Genomic DNA, 16,761 nt, shown 5'->3' with positions numbered 1-16,761 from the left:
GGCATAGATAACCCCATTAGGTAGGTTGGAGCTCAGTATGTTCAACTCTTTACTGGGATTTGAACTGGCCCACCTGATGTGAGTTCACCACACGTTTCAAGTTTGTTTAATTTTTAATGCCAGGTTGTAAGTATTATTGAACTTTTGAAAAGGGAAGGTGAAGATGTTTGTAATAAAAAAAAAGGTAGAATTTCCTGGAAGTTGCAAACTCCGAGAAAAAAAAGTAAAGAATACCTTGAATTGGAGACTGCGTTTAGAGAGAGTTCTTGTTAATTTTAATTAGTTCGCCACTGCCTTTTTCCAGAATGTTCTTCCAACTTCCCAGTTAATCAGAGCCCTGAACTCTTCAGGGGAGGCGGTTCTTTCTTCAACCTGTACAATACCCAGCACCCCATTATGAGTTCCTTTTATAATAGTCATTGTAAATTCTTGTGACCGTAAAGTCCCTTGCTATTGAATTGCTTGCTTCACGTATACAAGAACAAGCTCTGGTGCCCCTGACTTGCCTTTTTTTTTTTTTTTTAAGAAATCCTGGCAGATTTGTTAGCACCAATTATATCTCTGTTATTAGGACGGAGGAGAGAGTGTTATGACAGCTGGATATCTCCCAGCATATTTGCAAATGCCTGTTACAGTATAAAGATGTGATTGCATTTTCTTAACGCATCTCACCTGGCCCCTACTTTTGCTGTTCATTTTCTTTAGACTGATAAGAAGGACCCCCAAGGGAACAGTACAGTCTCGGGATTTGAAATTCTTTTGCAGAAACAACTGAAAGGGAAGCAAATGCAGAAAGAAATGGCAGAGTTTATTCGAGAAAGGTAACTTAGAAAACTCAGTAATGAGCTAAATTGACTCCTTTATGGTTTGGGTTTATGTTCCCAATGGCGAGACTCCTGATTCTACAAGTCTACATGTACAAGTCTAGTGGAAAATTTTCTGTTAAACACAAGTAATGTTCAGAGATTAGACAGCAAATGGAAGGGCGGGTTTGTTACCTTTTTTTTACTCTAATGGTTTCGTGTATATATTTATTAATAAAATGTATGCAGGTACTTCTCAACTTACATCCATTCATTCAGTTCAGATTGTAACAGAGGGCTTACAATTATCACAGCATCATGAGGTCGGGGGTGTTAGAGCCAGAGTTGGGGTTTGGAGGTTCTCTGAACCGGCCATAACGTTAGCTACCGGTTCTTCTAACCCAGGCGAATCCGTAGCCGCCACCCCTGCTTTACAGCCATGTAAGTTAGTGGCAGAAATTCCAGTCCCAATTATCATTGTAACCTGAGGACCCATTGTGTATTGCCTCAATCCAAACAAACTGTATGTGGTTTACAACATACATAATAAAACATAGTGGTATAAAAATAAGGCAGTTATAAATAGAATCAGTGTCATTATAATAAAAACTAATATAGGGTTCCAGAATCAGTCCTGAAAGGCCTTCTGGAAAAGCTAGAAAGGGTGTAAGGGTAAGGATGACCCAGAGTTGTGTTGAGGGTTTCATAGGAGGGAAGCTGTCAAAGAGAATGTCCACCTGCAGGGCTCCTCCTGTCACTCTACCCAAGAGTCCTGAGCAGATATTCTATGATTGGCAGGATCAGGTGAGAATATTTGATCAGGGAAAGTCAGTCTCTGAAATATATAGCCATTAAACCGTTAACGGGTTTAAAGATAGCAACCAGTACTGTGAATTGTACTTGGAGATCTAGTAGTAGCCAATCCATCTGCAACAGCAATGGAGTAAGATAGCAGTATCAGGATGGCTCAGTGAGATGTGAGTTGCTGCATACTGGACCAACTTAAATTTCTGGCTGGTCTTCAAAAGCAGCTCCATCTTCAACAAATTACAGCTGTCGTGTGTAGAAATATATTCTCATTTTCTGCCCTCTCACTTTATATACAGAAAGATATCTACAGTGAGAAAACAAACAAAACGTTTTTTCTATGTAGCAAAATATCAATAGTCAAAAGTTCGTAGCAACAGAAATATGCTAAATCGCAAGAAATTTCCATTATCTTCAATTAAATCATACTGGTCCCTATCCTCATATTGTTTTCAAGCGTCTTTTCCTTCTGATTTTCAGGGAGTGCAGCAATTGAGAGAGGGAGGGAGTTGGCAAAAACCATAGCTCCCTCTTTCCTTGGTAGGAATTTCAATCTCAGGAGCTCTGTTTCATAATCTCATTGCTCCAGGCTGGATGGATTAAAAACTAGCAAGCACTATGTTTCCTCAGGTGGTTTTTTAAAATAGGAAAACAGCTCTTATAATTACTAAGGACCCATTTAAATATTTGCTGCAGAAAGAGAGGAGTACAATTTGCTTGAGTTCATTCTGAGTCCAGATGAGTCATGCTTCTTGCTGATTTTGACAGATCTCAGAAATCTCTCCACCCCCACCCCCCCTCCTTCCACCCAAATGCTCACATTAGCTCTGGTCATTTAAATAACTTAAAACGTCTGTGTGACATGGAAGGATAAACCAAGAGAGAAAGATAAACAGTTATTATTTATAGCTGCTCGTTATTTATCATTTTTCTTCTAAAAGGAGCATTCTTCTAAATCGTTTTCCACATAATAATAGGAGGGAGAGCAACTTGCAAGTGGCGATTGGAACATTCTGTTCCATGAATGGACTTGTCTGCCTGATCAGAGAGAGAGAGAGAGAAATAAAAGGGCCGCAGCATCGGTTCATTTCCTACAATTATACTTTGGCGAATTAATAGTGAAATGCTCTCATGACTCAAAGGGAGCTTTTAAGTATAAAAACTGTTTAGCATCCCTTTGGCAAAATGTGGGCATCGACAAATCTTCACTTTTCAGAGCACAGGGAATGTTCTTTAGCTTGAAATCTGGTTGTACTTGCTAGACCTTATAAATCTAAGTTTGCTTTGCTCTTCATTCTTCCTTTGTGCATGCAAGGACCTTTTTTTGGCAAATAAGTATCACTGGAAACTTTTGGAAAGAAGTGGGTAAAATCAAGTGTGCATTGATTTAAGAGTTATTCTATTCCTCCCTCTTTATCTCTGCTTTATCAACTGCAGAGCAATTACCGCTAACAGAGGTATATAGGACAGCAATAGCACTCAGACCTATATAATTTCATTAGACTCATGAAAATCCTACATAGGATTGTGATTATAATCCATGAGTTTAGTGAAATTGTTAAATTACAATTAATTTTCTTGGCAAACTTTGTGGGTAAGCCTATAAATATATAAAAATACAGGCTCCAAGAGGTGAGTTGCTAAATGTACTGCATTTGATTGTAATTACAAGCTACGTTTCTAATACATAATAGCTTTTGTCTGATGTCACTGGTGGTTTTTTTTTCCAGAATAAAAATTGAAGAAGAATATGCCAAGAACCTATCTAAATTATCACAGAACTCCCTGGCTGCCCAGGAAGAAGGGTAAATTTGCATTCTTGTATTCTAGTTACCTGCCAGATTACAGTCTGCTCTAAAATTGATGACATTATTAGGAGATTCATCTTCTTCTCCAAGAAGAATATTAGAATAATGGACCATCTTGTCTAATTCTTCTTCCATATATGGCTATGATATGTAAGCTATATATTATAGCAGATGAAGGAAGAATTGAATTGGCAAAGATATTGAACTAGTCAAAATGGTTGGTTTTTTTTTTTTAATGATGTCCAAAGTTGTCATATTTGCTGCAATTGAAATAAGATACCTAGCTGACCCAAAGTGACTCTTTATACAGTAATATGGCCAAAGCATTGGGGCTTTCTCAGTTAATTTTTAAAATAAAAGCATTCACTATAACAAGTCTATAAAATGTCATACAGAAAGAACAGAATATTTTTCAAATCCTTTAGGACAGTCATATATGGAGTAGCAAAACACACACACACACACACACACACACATCCCTTTTCAGAGAGGGATACAGAGAGACACTAATATTTGTGAATATAATTTGTTTGAGTAATTTCAGATACTAGCGTACTATAACATACAGCTTATATATTAATAAGGTGCTTTACATTTCAGAATGAGTAGATTATCCTTAGCTCCTGTTTAGACATTTTAGGAGAAAACTGGTGAGAAAGCCCGATGAAATGTATTTATCACTTACATCCTATCTTTCTTTTCATGATGTTGCGTTGATTCCTTATATGATTTCCCATTCAGGTTCTAAACTAATCTAGATCTATTTGTGGTGGTTGTTGTTTCTGTGGGTTCAGATGGCCTACTCCACATGTTGTAATAAAGATTTTATTCCGAAGTATTCTAAGTATCTATAGAAACATTTCTTCTAAATTATCCATCTGTTGTATGTGTAAAAAGTGCTCAAAATATAGTTTGGTAAATTTATCATGCACATTCCACATATGCTAAACTCTTGGCTTGATATGTTATAATATGTAAATATGACAGGTAAAGTTTGATTCCATAGATTTGTAATTTCTCCTGTTTATTTTCATCTTCTGAATCTAAAACTAAGAACACAAAAAAGTTGATCGTTTATTTGAAATAAACGTTAGTTTTAAGCCTTATATTGTGAGTTTCATTTATTAATCCTGAGGGTTTGATGATATTTTTCTAAAGATAGTCATGATTATGTCTTCACTGAATTCAATTTAGAGAGAGAATTATTGAGAGTAATGTTAAACGTTATGCTTTGGCTAATAGCTAATCCCATTAGCTGTGGTAATGATGAGTTTCAGATCCTAATGAGGAAGTCATTTCTTATTAACCAGGTTTATGCATTGCAGGACACTCGGTGAATCTTGGTCTCAGCTAAAAAAAAGCATGGCTGATGAAGCAGAGGTTCATCTTAAATTTTCCTCTAAGGTATCAAATCATTTCCTCTAAATTGTCAAATGTAATCATGTTTTTGTGGGCCTGAGATTACCTGAGATTATACTGTTCATTCCTGATCCTGACAAAATTTCATTCCGAAAAGTTATTGGTTGTGATAGAATAAATTTAAATATGTGCTCATGTTTATCAGTGATTGGACCAGGGGTGTCACACTCGCGGCCTGCAGGCCAGATGCATCACGTGTTGGCCACGCCTACCCCCATTTTAGCGAAGGGGGGGAAGTCGCGATACATCACAAGACAACAACGTGACACCACGAGTTTGATACTCTGGATTGGACAATATCATTTCTTCAGTTTCCCCCCCCCCCCCCAAAAAAAAAAATTAATATCCTAGTGTTCATCAAAATATTAATCGTAGTGGTAATAGTAGTAAAAACTGGCTACTTATTACTTAAGCAACTCCTGTTTTCATCATCGCATACAAGATTGCAATCTCAATATTTTATAATTTGATGATATTTGGACAAAGGCCTAAATAACCATTCAATTTGGATTGTAACTTATTTACAGTTAAGAAAGTAACTGATTCCTCTCTGAAATACTGAAATTTTAGAGTAGGCTATTCTAAGTGGCAAGAATCAAATCCTGCAGGAATTGTATCTTAAGTGCTCATTTTTTGTTTCAAAATTTGCCATCCCTTCCCCCATCCCTTCAACATAGAGGAAAGAAACAGAAAATCCGTATATATCTCATTGTTGAAATGGCAACTGCTTTGAAATCTTCAGGATTATATTCTTCCTCTCTTGCTTTGAAGTGTTTGCTTCACACAGATATCTGAAGATCAAAACAGATATGAAATCCACGATTATATAATTTAGCTTTTTCTTACTTTTCAGAACTTTCTACAGCACTTTCCAGTTCTTCCTCCCATGCAAAAGGGATAGCATTTTTGTAAACTTCATGTAATAGCTTCAGGCACATGTAGTCCATATAGTTTTCTTGACAGGAGGATAGAAATAGGTTGGATTTTTTAAAAACTCTCTTGTTTAGTTCATATTATCAATATTTTCTGGCTTTTAACAACAAACAAATTTGACTGATTTATCTTAGTGTTTAGCCAAGATTGGTTATTGCTACCACACAATGTGTAGAAACTAATTGGCTCTAAAATTCAGAAAGGAAGAAGAATTCCTCCCATTTCTCTTGCTCTAAATCCAAATATTTCCCCCCCATCCCCACACCAGTTCCTAGCATCTAAAATCTTTTAAACCATTTTTTTTCTTTTTTTCTTTATGCCAGCTCCAGGCAGAAGTGGAGAAACCACTACTCAACTTCCGTGAAAACTTCAAGAAAGATATGAAAAAGTATGACCATCATATTGCTGATTTGCGAAAACAACTGGTTAGTAGGTATGCAGCAGTGGAAAAGGTAAGAATTTCTCATAAATAAGGCAAAACTGGTGTGCTTGCTCAAAAGCTTGTCATAGAAATCCTTGTAGATGATAGATAGATAGATAGATAAATAGATAGATAGATAGATAGATAGATAGATAGATAGATAGATAGATTGATTGATTGATTGATTGATTGATAGATAGATAGATAGATAGATGATAGATAGATGATAGATAGATGATAGATAGATAGATGATGATAGATAGATAGATGATGATAGATAGATAGATAGATAGATAGATAGATGATAGATAGATAGATGATAGATAGATAGATAGATAGATAGATAGATAGATAGATAGATAGATAGATAGATAGATAGATATAGAGATAGATTTATATCTAAATGCTTCACAGTGCTTTACAGCTCTCTCTGAGTGGTTTAGAGTCAGCATATTGCCCCCAACAATCAGTCTTCATTTTACCGACCTCAGAAGGATAGAAGGCTGAGTCAACCTTGAGCCTGGTGAGATTTGAACTGCCAAATTGCAGACAGTCGGCAGTCAGCAGAAGTAGCCTGCAGTACTGCACTCTAGCCATTGCACCACCATGATTGATAGGTAGGTAGGTAGGTAGGTAGGTAGGTAGGTAGGTAGGTAGGTAGGTAGGTAGGTGTGTGGGGGTCTGGGGGTGTGTGGATGGATGAATGGATAAGAGAGAGAGAGAGAGAGAGAGAGAGAGAGAGAGAGAGAGAGAGATGACAGACAGACAGACAGATAATTCAGAAAGAGGCAGGCAGGAAGATATTTGAAAAAATAGTATGTATGTAATATGATTGTAAGAAAAATATGGTTCTTCAAATTGTAACCCATCACTCCAAGTAGTCTGGTTGGCTATACTAGTGGAGTGACAGTCACACTGGGAAGAAAAGAAAGTGCCAGAATAGAGACAGGAGGGCAAGATTATTTATGCCATGTTGTCTAGTCTATATTTTATGCTCTATGTCCTAAGGTATAACAAAAGATGCTGTCCTAGTGTCCTATAAACAATACTGAATATTTTAGCTACTAGTTTGGACAACTTTGATAAGTGAAATGAGTAGGTCAATAATTTCATCCTTTGCTTCTGCTGGCAAGAGGTCCTGAAAAGAACCAGCTTGTGGAAATACAATGTAATCTATTCAGCAATGATTTAAAGTGACTAAATAAAATAGGGTTCCAAAGAACAGTAACATTTAGACTTAAAAACCACCCACAGTGCTTTACTGCACTCTCTGGGTGGGTTGCAATGTTAGCATTATTTGCATATTGCCCCCAACAGTCTGGGTCCTCATTTTACTGTCTTCAGAAAGATCAACCTTGAGCCCTATCAGGATCGAACTCCAGGCTCTGGGCAGAGTTTGCCTGCAATACTGCATTTAACCACTGTACCACTAAGGCTCCTCAATAGTGTCACCTAGATACCACCTTTTTTCAGACACTGGTACTTTGTTTCCCAATAGTTTGGTGTTCAAGGTCTCATCCAGGAGATAGCGTGCCAGTTCATTTCCTTGATGTTCTAGCTGCAAAAGTCTTAGCACGTACTCTGTTTTTGCAGTGATTTAGCCTGTAAAAGAATAAATCTTATGGAAAGGAAAAGGCAGATAGATATTTCTTTCTGTGAAGAAATTTATGACTCTTGGTTTGTTTCAAGGCTCGAAAAGCATTAACAGAGAGGCAAAAGGATTTAGAGATGAAAACACAGCAGTTGGAGATAAAACTGAGCAACAAGACAGAAGAGGAAATTAAAAAGGCCAGGCGGAAGTCTACTCAAGCTGGTGAGTGTATGTAGAATGAGGATACTGTGCGGTACAAAGACTCAGAAACAAGGAAATTTGAATGTCAAAGGGAAATGGAGTATAAAAGGGTTTCTATTGATTTATCTAGGAAGAAGAGCACGATTCATTAAATTTTGGCATTGATCAAAACTGCATTCTTTAAGTTTTTATCTATATTTTGTCTGATAAACCATATATGAAAAACCAGTTTGGACCTTCTGGCCATCGTGATCCTGTTTCCAGGATTTAGTTCCTTTGTAATGAAGACCATTATAGCTATCCCATACTTTCACTTTTAAGATGCATGTAAAGAAATTAAGGAAAAGTAGCCAGTATTAGAGGACATGAGTCCAGCACAATCTTCAGCTGGGTTGGACCATCTCTTATACCTCCAGCCAGGAAGGCCTCCTTGTTCCTGTCAAATGGATTTGAGAGTGTCCAACATACTTGGACAGCATCAGCTGCAGAAGGCAAGCCACCTATGTCATCACTGTACCAATATTTCTTAAATTGAATCGTGTGTACGTTTTGGTACTATAGAGATAAATCGATTTAACGTATTTCTCTTTTTTATGTATTTATCTGAACTGGATTGGAGTCAAACAGAATTGGAGTCAACCTTTAGATTTTTTTCAGTTTGAAATTACTTACATTTGCTTTTGTAAAAAAAAAAGCTGCTTGCATTGAACAGTAGATGGCAGGACAGAAAGTCAAATTAGCGCCTAAGTCAGCTTTACAAGAAAACATATGTATTATTGCATACGATTAATATAGATCCTACTGTTCTATCTCAGTGCAGAATTTGGGACATTGAATTACTGGATTAGAAAGAAAAAAGCATACAAAGTGTGAAAAGTGTGTTTGTTTCAGTCAGTAAAGCTGCCAATAGGCAAAGCTGTGTGAAGATTCATCTACTCTTGGTTAAATTATCCTCCCATTTAGTTTTCTGATGTGTGCCTCTGTTTACAGCTGCATGAAAAGTTTATTTATTGCTGGTCAAATTGTATGTTTCATTGAATCCTGAAGTGAACAGAAGTTGACACAGACTTTACCTGGCTAAGGTCCAAATTTAAACAGGACATCTTTCTGCAAGTCTGAACACATCCTTACTATTTATGTGCAATTCTGTAAGGTAGAGTGGGAAGAAATTTCAAAAGAAATTTGAAGGTTTCTGTTTCTGCCTAAGAAGCAGTGTTATAAAATACTGACTGGCTGTTTCCTTATTTCAAATTCAAATCCACTACACACAAATAGGCAGTATGCAATCAAATCTCAGCAGGATTTTATATTTAACTTCCATGTGGGAAGCTGTCTCACCTCTGTTCACTTATCAAAGAATCCTGTTAAGGATTCTTTGATAAGTATAATTTGATCACTAGTATCTAAACCTTTAGAATGCAATTTATAAATTGGAATCTCCAAAGGAAAGAAACAATAATTTTTCATTTGTAGTCAAATATTATTTTTCATTATTCTTTGGTCAGGAAAACCTAGGGAGATTTCCATAAAGGAGTAGGCAATAATAGAACTGAAGTTTTTTTCTACATCTTCTCTTAAACATTCTTAATATGAAGTTAATGAGACATGCCAACCAGCCAGCTGAATTTGCAATATGTTTCTTAATGACTTTCTCACTTCTACTAATGATGAAGAGATTAGTTTTTGCTTTTTTTCTTAATTAATTAGAATGAGCTACCAGGGCTGTGTAGTGTAGAGCTTCATATGAAAGGCAGAAAAGTGTTTGGATATGCAGGAAGGCAATTATGTAATACCTGTCTTGTCACATAGCATTTCCTTAAAGCAGCAGCATCTTCCCCAAAAATTGTGCAGTTGCCCCGCATAGCTGCAATACAAACCCAGGAAAGATCAGAAAATGAAATCATAATGGCACCGACATTAATAGTAAAGCACCCTTTGGGTAGATGAATGAATTGCAAGACGCACTCACATGATGGTTTGGGGAATTTGTTTTTTAGGAGATGATCTCATGCGTTGTGTGGATTTGTATAACCAAGCTCAGTCAAAATGGTTTGAAGAAATGGTAACCACCTCTCTGGTAAGTTAAATTTTAGCCTCGTCCTACAGTGCATATTTCAGAAGTAAGGTGTTGTTTTTTCACCTTGAGTGTAATTTACATATATTAGCCCATTTTATTTATAGCCGTGTTTCCAATACTAAAATCCCTGTGCTTGAATTTTTGTTCAAACTTGGTTGTATATTCTCCCTTCCTTAGACTAAATTTTTAAAATAATAATAATAATAAGGCTATCATATGAATTTATATTACATGTTTATAAATCCCACGGTCTGTATCGTTACCCTTTATACTTCCTAGTCTTCTGTCTAGAAATTGTTCTATGTCATGTTACTATGTAGATCCCCTACTTGAAGCCATGCCTCTTCCTATATGAACCTCCATGCTTTAAGAGGTCACTTGAGGAGGTTTGCCAATAGTTGCTGTGCCCTTGTCTTGGGGTGAGCCAAAATTAAGCCTTTTTGGTTGCTAACTCAGCTCTTTGGAATGCACGGCCTGCAATGTTGCGGGACCTTTATTAACTTTTTTAAAAAGCTTTTTAAAATATATTCTTTTGTTGTAAGGCGATGATGAACATTTTCAACTAGCTTGTTCTAATTGCCATTTTAACTGTTTTTAATGTCTTGATTTTAAAATTGTTTTATATTATAAAATGCTGAGACATCTTAGTAGCCAGTGGGATACCATGTTAAATAAATACATGGTAAAATAGATCAGAGCCAGTTTGGTGTGTGGTACTTAAGCCACCAAGCTGGAGACTGGGAGTTCTAGTCCCGTCTGAGGCACAAATCCAGTTGGGTGGCCTTGGACCAGTCACTCTCTGAGCCCTCAGAATCAGTCAGCGATGAACCACTTCCAAAAAACCTTGCCAAGAAAACTGCAGAGCCTAGTCTAGACAGTCCCAGGGAATCAAAAAGCTGTCTTGAAAGCACAAACATAAACACACACAAAAACCAAGTTCCATTTTTTTTCCACACTATTGACTTACTTAGCACATATACTCCTTTCTTCAATTTTACAATTTTTGAGAAAATATTGATTTGTCCACTCAGATCAGAACAATGGATTATATTTGAAGTGTGGGGGAAAGGAAAGGAAAGGAAAAGAAAATTTTTCAAGGGGAGTCACAATAGTGTATCATAGTGAGAGATTTTGACTTGTTTTGCTGGTACTGCTAAAAGTTATGAGTTCGGTAAAATAAGATATTTTAAGGGATTAAACCTATCAAAGAATTTAATATTCTATTTTTGATTTTATTTTACTTTTTTATTAACAATCATACCTAGCCTGGCTTGCCATCAAATTCTGATGTCATGATTTTTGGGCCATAAAATGGCCATAAAAGGGCCATAAAAATTGTCCCACTATCTGTGGATTGGCCACCTTTGCTTTAGGTAGGGAGCAATTACAAAGTACCAAAACAGACCAAAATGAATAAACATTTGCTATATATTTGATTCACAGTGGTGGGGCTTTATTCCTTATCCATTAATGAATGTATTTCATTCTTTTCATTTCAGGAACTTGAGAGGCTAGAAGTCGAGAGGGTGGAAATGATCCGGCAGCACCTTTGCCAATATACACAGTTGCGACACGAGACAGACATGTTCAACCAAAGTGTGAGTCTGCTTATCTTGGAATCCATTCTCATGCTGTACTTTGGAGAGATTTATAGAAATCTGAAAACTTATATAGAATCCTCTGTGCTAATATATGTGATCGCATAAAAGCAGATAACTCAGCTCTCTCAGTAAGTACTGTTTACTTTGAGTTGGGATGAGTCATGTGGCACCCTTGAAATGAGATTCTTGACAGTATAAGGTCAGGATTCAAGACCCACATTGGAAGTGGGCATTTATAATGCCTAATTCCATAAAGTTAAACAAAAAAGAGCAGATCTGCATGTTGTAGAAGAAAAATAAATGGGCTCATGTATACTCTACTCTAACTGTCTGCCAGGCATTCATTTGTAGATACAGGAAAACAATGGCATGTGGCTCTTGTGTTTTTCAGACAGTGGAACCCGTGGATCAGTTGCTTCAGAAAGTGGACCCAGCCAAAGACAGAGAACTGTGGGTAAAAGAACACAAAACCGGTAACATCAGACCCGTGGATATGGAGATATAGACTTCCGTGACCAGGTGGGCTTTTGAGTCCACCCAGTTTGAGGGATTTCCATAAAGCTTCAAGAGGAGGAACAGGAGAGATGTTCCATTGTCAGCTTCCGTATCTATTTATTATTGTCTGTAGGGACTATTTCTGTCATGTTTGATCATTATTCCATTCCTATAGTGCTATGCCTTAAACATCCAACATTCCAGGGTTGAGAAGCTACTCTTTTTCCTTCTTTTTGAAACTGGCTCCTAGCAGCCAAGCACGTGCAGCTCCCATGATCAATGGCTGGGTCTGTTTGCTGGTACAAAAAGAATCTTACTATTCTGTGGTTATCTATTTTGTGCTACTCCCCTTGCATGATGCTCTGTTTTGTACCGTAATGTTCAGACACAAATAAGGCTGTGCCAAACCTATGGACGGATGAGTTTGAATGTGATTCTGGAAGTAGGGAGATCCTCCTAAACGTTCCCACTGAATTAGGCGGGAGTGGGGAGGTGGTTTTAAATCCCCCACCACCACCTCCTCTCCCACCTACACTTTAGGAAATGGAGTTCATAATGCTTACCTACCTCACAGGGATGTTGTGAGGATAATATCTGTGTAGAGTGTTATGTTTTAACAACCATTGTCTCCTATAACTGCAAATACTATTGCAAGGCTACAGTGAAAAGGCTTGTTTGAGTAAAGAAAAGGAGGCCGTGGGTCAGGAGACAATGTACCCAAAGAAAAACGCTTGGGTTGGCCCTCTTTTATACTGTCTCAGGTACTTAACTGGCTGCAGTCCTCAAGCTACTTGTGATCTTTTGACTTCTCCAGGATCTGCAGAAACGATCAGAGAATTGGAACTATTGAGTCATCCCCTCCCCAAAATAGAAAAAGAGCACTTTCAAGACACAGTTGCCTCTTATCCTGTGTGCTTCAAGAGCCTTTGGCAGAGTGTAAGAAACCAAATTCCAAGTGCATCTCCATCTGCAAAATAACCCTACATGAGTGTTAGGTTATTTAGAGGCTAGGATCTTGACTCTGCCAAATATGTCTTCCCTGATTTCCAATTTTGTGTTCATGTCACAGCGATATGAACTGCACTGATGACAACAGCAAAATTCAAATGGAACTTGGGTACGGGGGAAGATTTTGCAAGCCTTTGGCTCTTGAGTTCCCACACACTGGCAGCTATTTTTTTTTTAAAAAAAAGTTTTATTTTATAACAGAGTTCAGGCCATATTAAGTCTCGTTATAAAACTATCAGATGGTCAAAAATCAACACAAGTGAGTTAAGAAGTGACTATATGAATCCAGCCAAAGACGCATTATACAGCTAGATATTTTCAGAAATGCAGCTATTTATGATGGTACTTCAAGGCCTTACCAATTGATCCTTAGCTCCTATATTTCAGAAACTGCTGTGGGGAAACCACCATGTTCTTTGTTCCCCTCCTTTTTTCATTTGTCTTGCAATGGTGTTTGTACAGGACAACTATTTGCTTCAAGTATCAGGGCTTTAATTTTTTTTTTTTGTACTGCCAAGTATTTTGTTTGAACATGTATCACAAACATCTACTATTCATTTCTTTATTTCTTAAATCTTTATTTTTCCAGGAATACATTTGCCAGTTTTTTGGACCAGACTTTCCATCAGCACTATAACTCTTGTCCTTTCTATTTTCAAAGTAATGGTTTTAACTGCAACTACAAAAATGTAATATAGATAACCTGATCCTCTTACATTTAAAAACATATAGGAGGAAATTTGGGATAAGAGATGGCATTGTTTTTTCTGGATTATTTGATGCTTACATTATTAAATACAATATGAAGAAAGCTATTCCAGTTAATCACCACTCAAATGTGCCCTCATTTGATTGATTCTTTTCCCTTTCCCTTCAGCTTGTTTTCTATTATCAACAAAATCCTCTTTATATATATTGTCTTTTTCCCAAGAAGCTGACTGTCAAGATTTGCAAAAAGTACAATTTATCCTGCTGGTATGTGTGAGTACATTAAGGCCTGGATCCAAAACAATAAAAAAAGAATTTCTAAGGCATCTATTAAGTTTCTTTCCTGTTTTGAAGCTTGTGATATTTCAGTATTCCTTGCAACCTTTCTTTAACTGTCTGTTTTCAGAACTTCCTTCAGTTGTTGCCCATTGATTTTCTGGGCTTTTTCTGTTTTCCATACTTATACTGTTTAACTACATGTTCTTTTGATAAAATGGACTGCAATTCTTTGTTATATTCCACTCCAATTTCCTTCACGATCATCAAGCAAACTGCTCGTGGCATATTACGAAAATTGCTATTTCCAAATTATATTTTAAGATTTCACTTTAAATCTGACTTAATTTAAAATACCTGTATTTTTTTTTCTAGATTAAAAAATAGTCAAAGCACCTTAATTGTAAATGTAAAACACTGCCTGGATCATTTGATTTTCATGTATCTGCTGCTTTCTATCAACTAACAATTGTCTTTTTTTTTTTTTTTTGTATATCTTCCATGATTATCTTAACCATTACTATGCTTTTCTCTTTTCTTCTTTCATTGAAAGCTCCAGTGATTGGTGATGGCAAAATGTGATTTGATTGCAGAAAAATCCCCAAAATTTTAGAGAAGCTTGTAAATAGATTTGTACATCTATTGCTGTTATTATTTCAAATACTACAGTGTATTTCCCTGACTAGCTTAATCTATGTTTCCTTTTAAGTTCTACATGCCTTTTAAACATTATTATTTTATATGAAGGATAAAAGTACACATTGTTCACCAGACTCCTTTTTGTGCTCCTCAAGGTTTTGGTGAAAAGATTGGAACCATTTCTATGTCTTTTAAGGGCCTATGAGCTATTAAGGGTCAAAATCAGGGCTGTAAGCCTTGCAATTGCTTAAGATGCTAATTGCATCACTTAAAACTCCTCATGACATCATGGTCTCAGTACTTTTTGGGTTCAGCCCTCAACGTGTCATGCAAAGTTCAGATGCTTTCAGTCTTATAATAGCATTCCTTGCAATTCTACTTTAAAAAATCTATTATTTGGGATCCATTACAGGCAATCCTCCACCTCTGACCACAACTGAGCCCAAAATTTCTACTGCTAAGAGAGACATTTGTTAAGTGAGTTTTTGACCCATGATATGACCTTTCTTGCCACATTTGTTAAGTGAATCATGGCATGTTAAGTTAGTAACGTGGTTGTTAAGTGAATCTTCCCCATTGACTTTGCTTGTCAGAAGGTTGCAAAAGGGGATCATGTGACCTCAGGATACAGCAGCCTTTATAAATATGAATCAGTTGTCAAGCATCTGAATTTTGATCCCACAAACATAGGGATGCTGCAGCTGTCGTAAGTGTGAAAAATGGTCATAAGTCACTTTTTTCAGTGCCATGGTAACTGTGAACGAGTCATTAAATGAACTTGCAAATCGAGGACTACCTGTAGTTATTTCAAGGAAAATAATCACCAATCCCTTTGTTTTAGCTTGGTAGAAGTCTTTTTGCCAGCTTCTTCAGAACCATTGAGCTTTCAAATTTATTTGGCCCATCAGACTCAGATCACTGGTGCTACTTTTAGTATTCTTTTTCCATTCTTGTTTTTCTAGGACAAGATATAACTCATTTGAATGGTCTCGTTGAAGTTTTCTTTCACCATGGAAAGTAGTTGTGGGTGAAACCTGCATATTTTTTCTTAAGCTTTGCTCTTTGGAACATTCCATCGCTCAGTTGCTTTCTGATTTGTGTTTTGGACTGGTGATATGTCTACATCTAGACTTCCTTGACTCCAAAAGGTAGAATGAGAAAGCCCATATATTAGGGACGCAGAGGAACAAGAGGATTAGCATGTCAGATCTGTGAGACCCTTTTTCTGTTTTTGAAGTTCAACACCTCACTGCCTTTTAAATATACCTGTTATTATTACCCTTTTATATTGCAGTGGATTTGCCACTGGGTTTTTTTTTCCTTTGCAAATCTTACTCATTGCATTCCTGTTACATGACATTTTGGTATGACTTACAATTGTGGGATGATTTGCAAGTGTACTTTGTGCCTTTTGCTTCACGGAATGTTTATATCCGTTCATATTTAGCTTGGATGTTCATCAGATTAGCCAGACGTTTACAACCTGATTTTGTTTAATGTGGTTTCTAGCTGCTTAATCTCTCTTAATTACATAACTCCCATTCCTTAAACATTCCCAATGCTCAAGATGTGATTTATTCTCCTCTCAGGATTCATAAGATAATAATACTTTGTGAAATTCTCTTTCTAACCAAGTATTTTAGAGAGAAAAATATTAAGAGAGAATTGCTTTTCTTTTTGCAAAGGAAGCACATTGGATTACTGAGATAGAAGTGCGATATTTGGCATATTTTTAGTTCCATGTCAGTTTTAGAGATGAATGCAAGCATAGATCAACAGTGTAATGTTGTAGTATGAAGGACTTCTTATTTAATATTGTGACTATGCCACTCTATTCCCCCTCCAATCATGGTTACATGTTCACTGGACAGAGTCTGTTCTCACTAAGCTGTTTGGAGGGTTCCTTCCCAAAGGTTTGCTATAAATACCTTTGCACTTTCAGAAACTTTGAGGCTCCCGTGAATCTATTGCTGC

At 36.7% G+C, this 16,761-nt stretch overlaps 1 protein-coding gene across 2 annotated transcripts in view; it reads left to right on the top strand.

The window, feature by feature from the left end:
• GAS7 (growth arrest specific 7) overlaps nt 1–13,336 on the top strand; it is a 154,207-nt gene extending 140,871 nt beyond the window's left edge. For both annotated transcript variants that reach the window (XM_081933950.1, XM_081933949.1), the window contains 8 exons: nt 706–821; nt 3,341–3,415; nt 4,744–4,822; nt 6,094–6,222; nt 7,881–8,004; nt 9,981–10,060; nt 11,560–11,658; nt 12,053–13,336. In XM_081933950.1, the coding sequence (XP_081790076.1) occupies nt 706–821; nt 3,341–3,415; nt 4,744–4,822; nt 6,094–6,222; nt 7,881–8,004; nt 9,981–10,060; nt 11,560–11,658; nt 12,053–12,166 (816 nt within the window). In that variant the 3' untranslated portion in view covers nt 12,167–13,336. The remainder of the gene's footprint in view (nt 1–705; nt 822–3,340; nt 3,416–4,743; nt 4,823–6,093; nt 6,223–7,880; nt 8,005–9,980; nt 10,061–11,559; nt 11,659–12,052) is intronic.
• Nucleotides 13,337–16,761: the final 3,425 nt, after the last annotated feature.

This window comes from Natrix helvetica, assembly GCF_964273705.1.
Source record: "Natrix helvetica genome assembly, chromosome: 1".
Taxonomy (NCBI): Eukaryota; Metazoa; Chordata; class Lepidosauria; order Squamata; family Natricidae; genus Natrix; species Natrix helvetica.
Note: the sequence above shows the minus strand (reverse complement) of the source record. Positions and strands in the feature narration are given on the sequence as shown.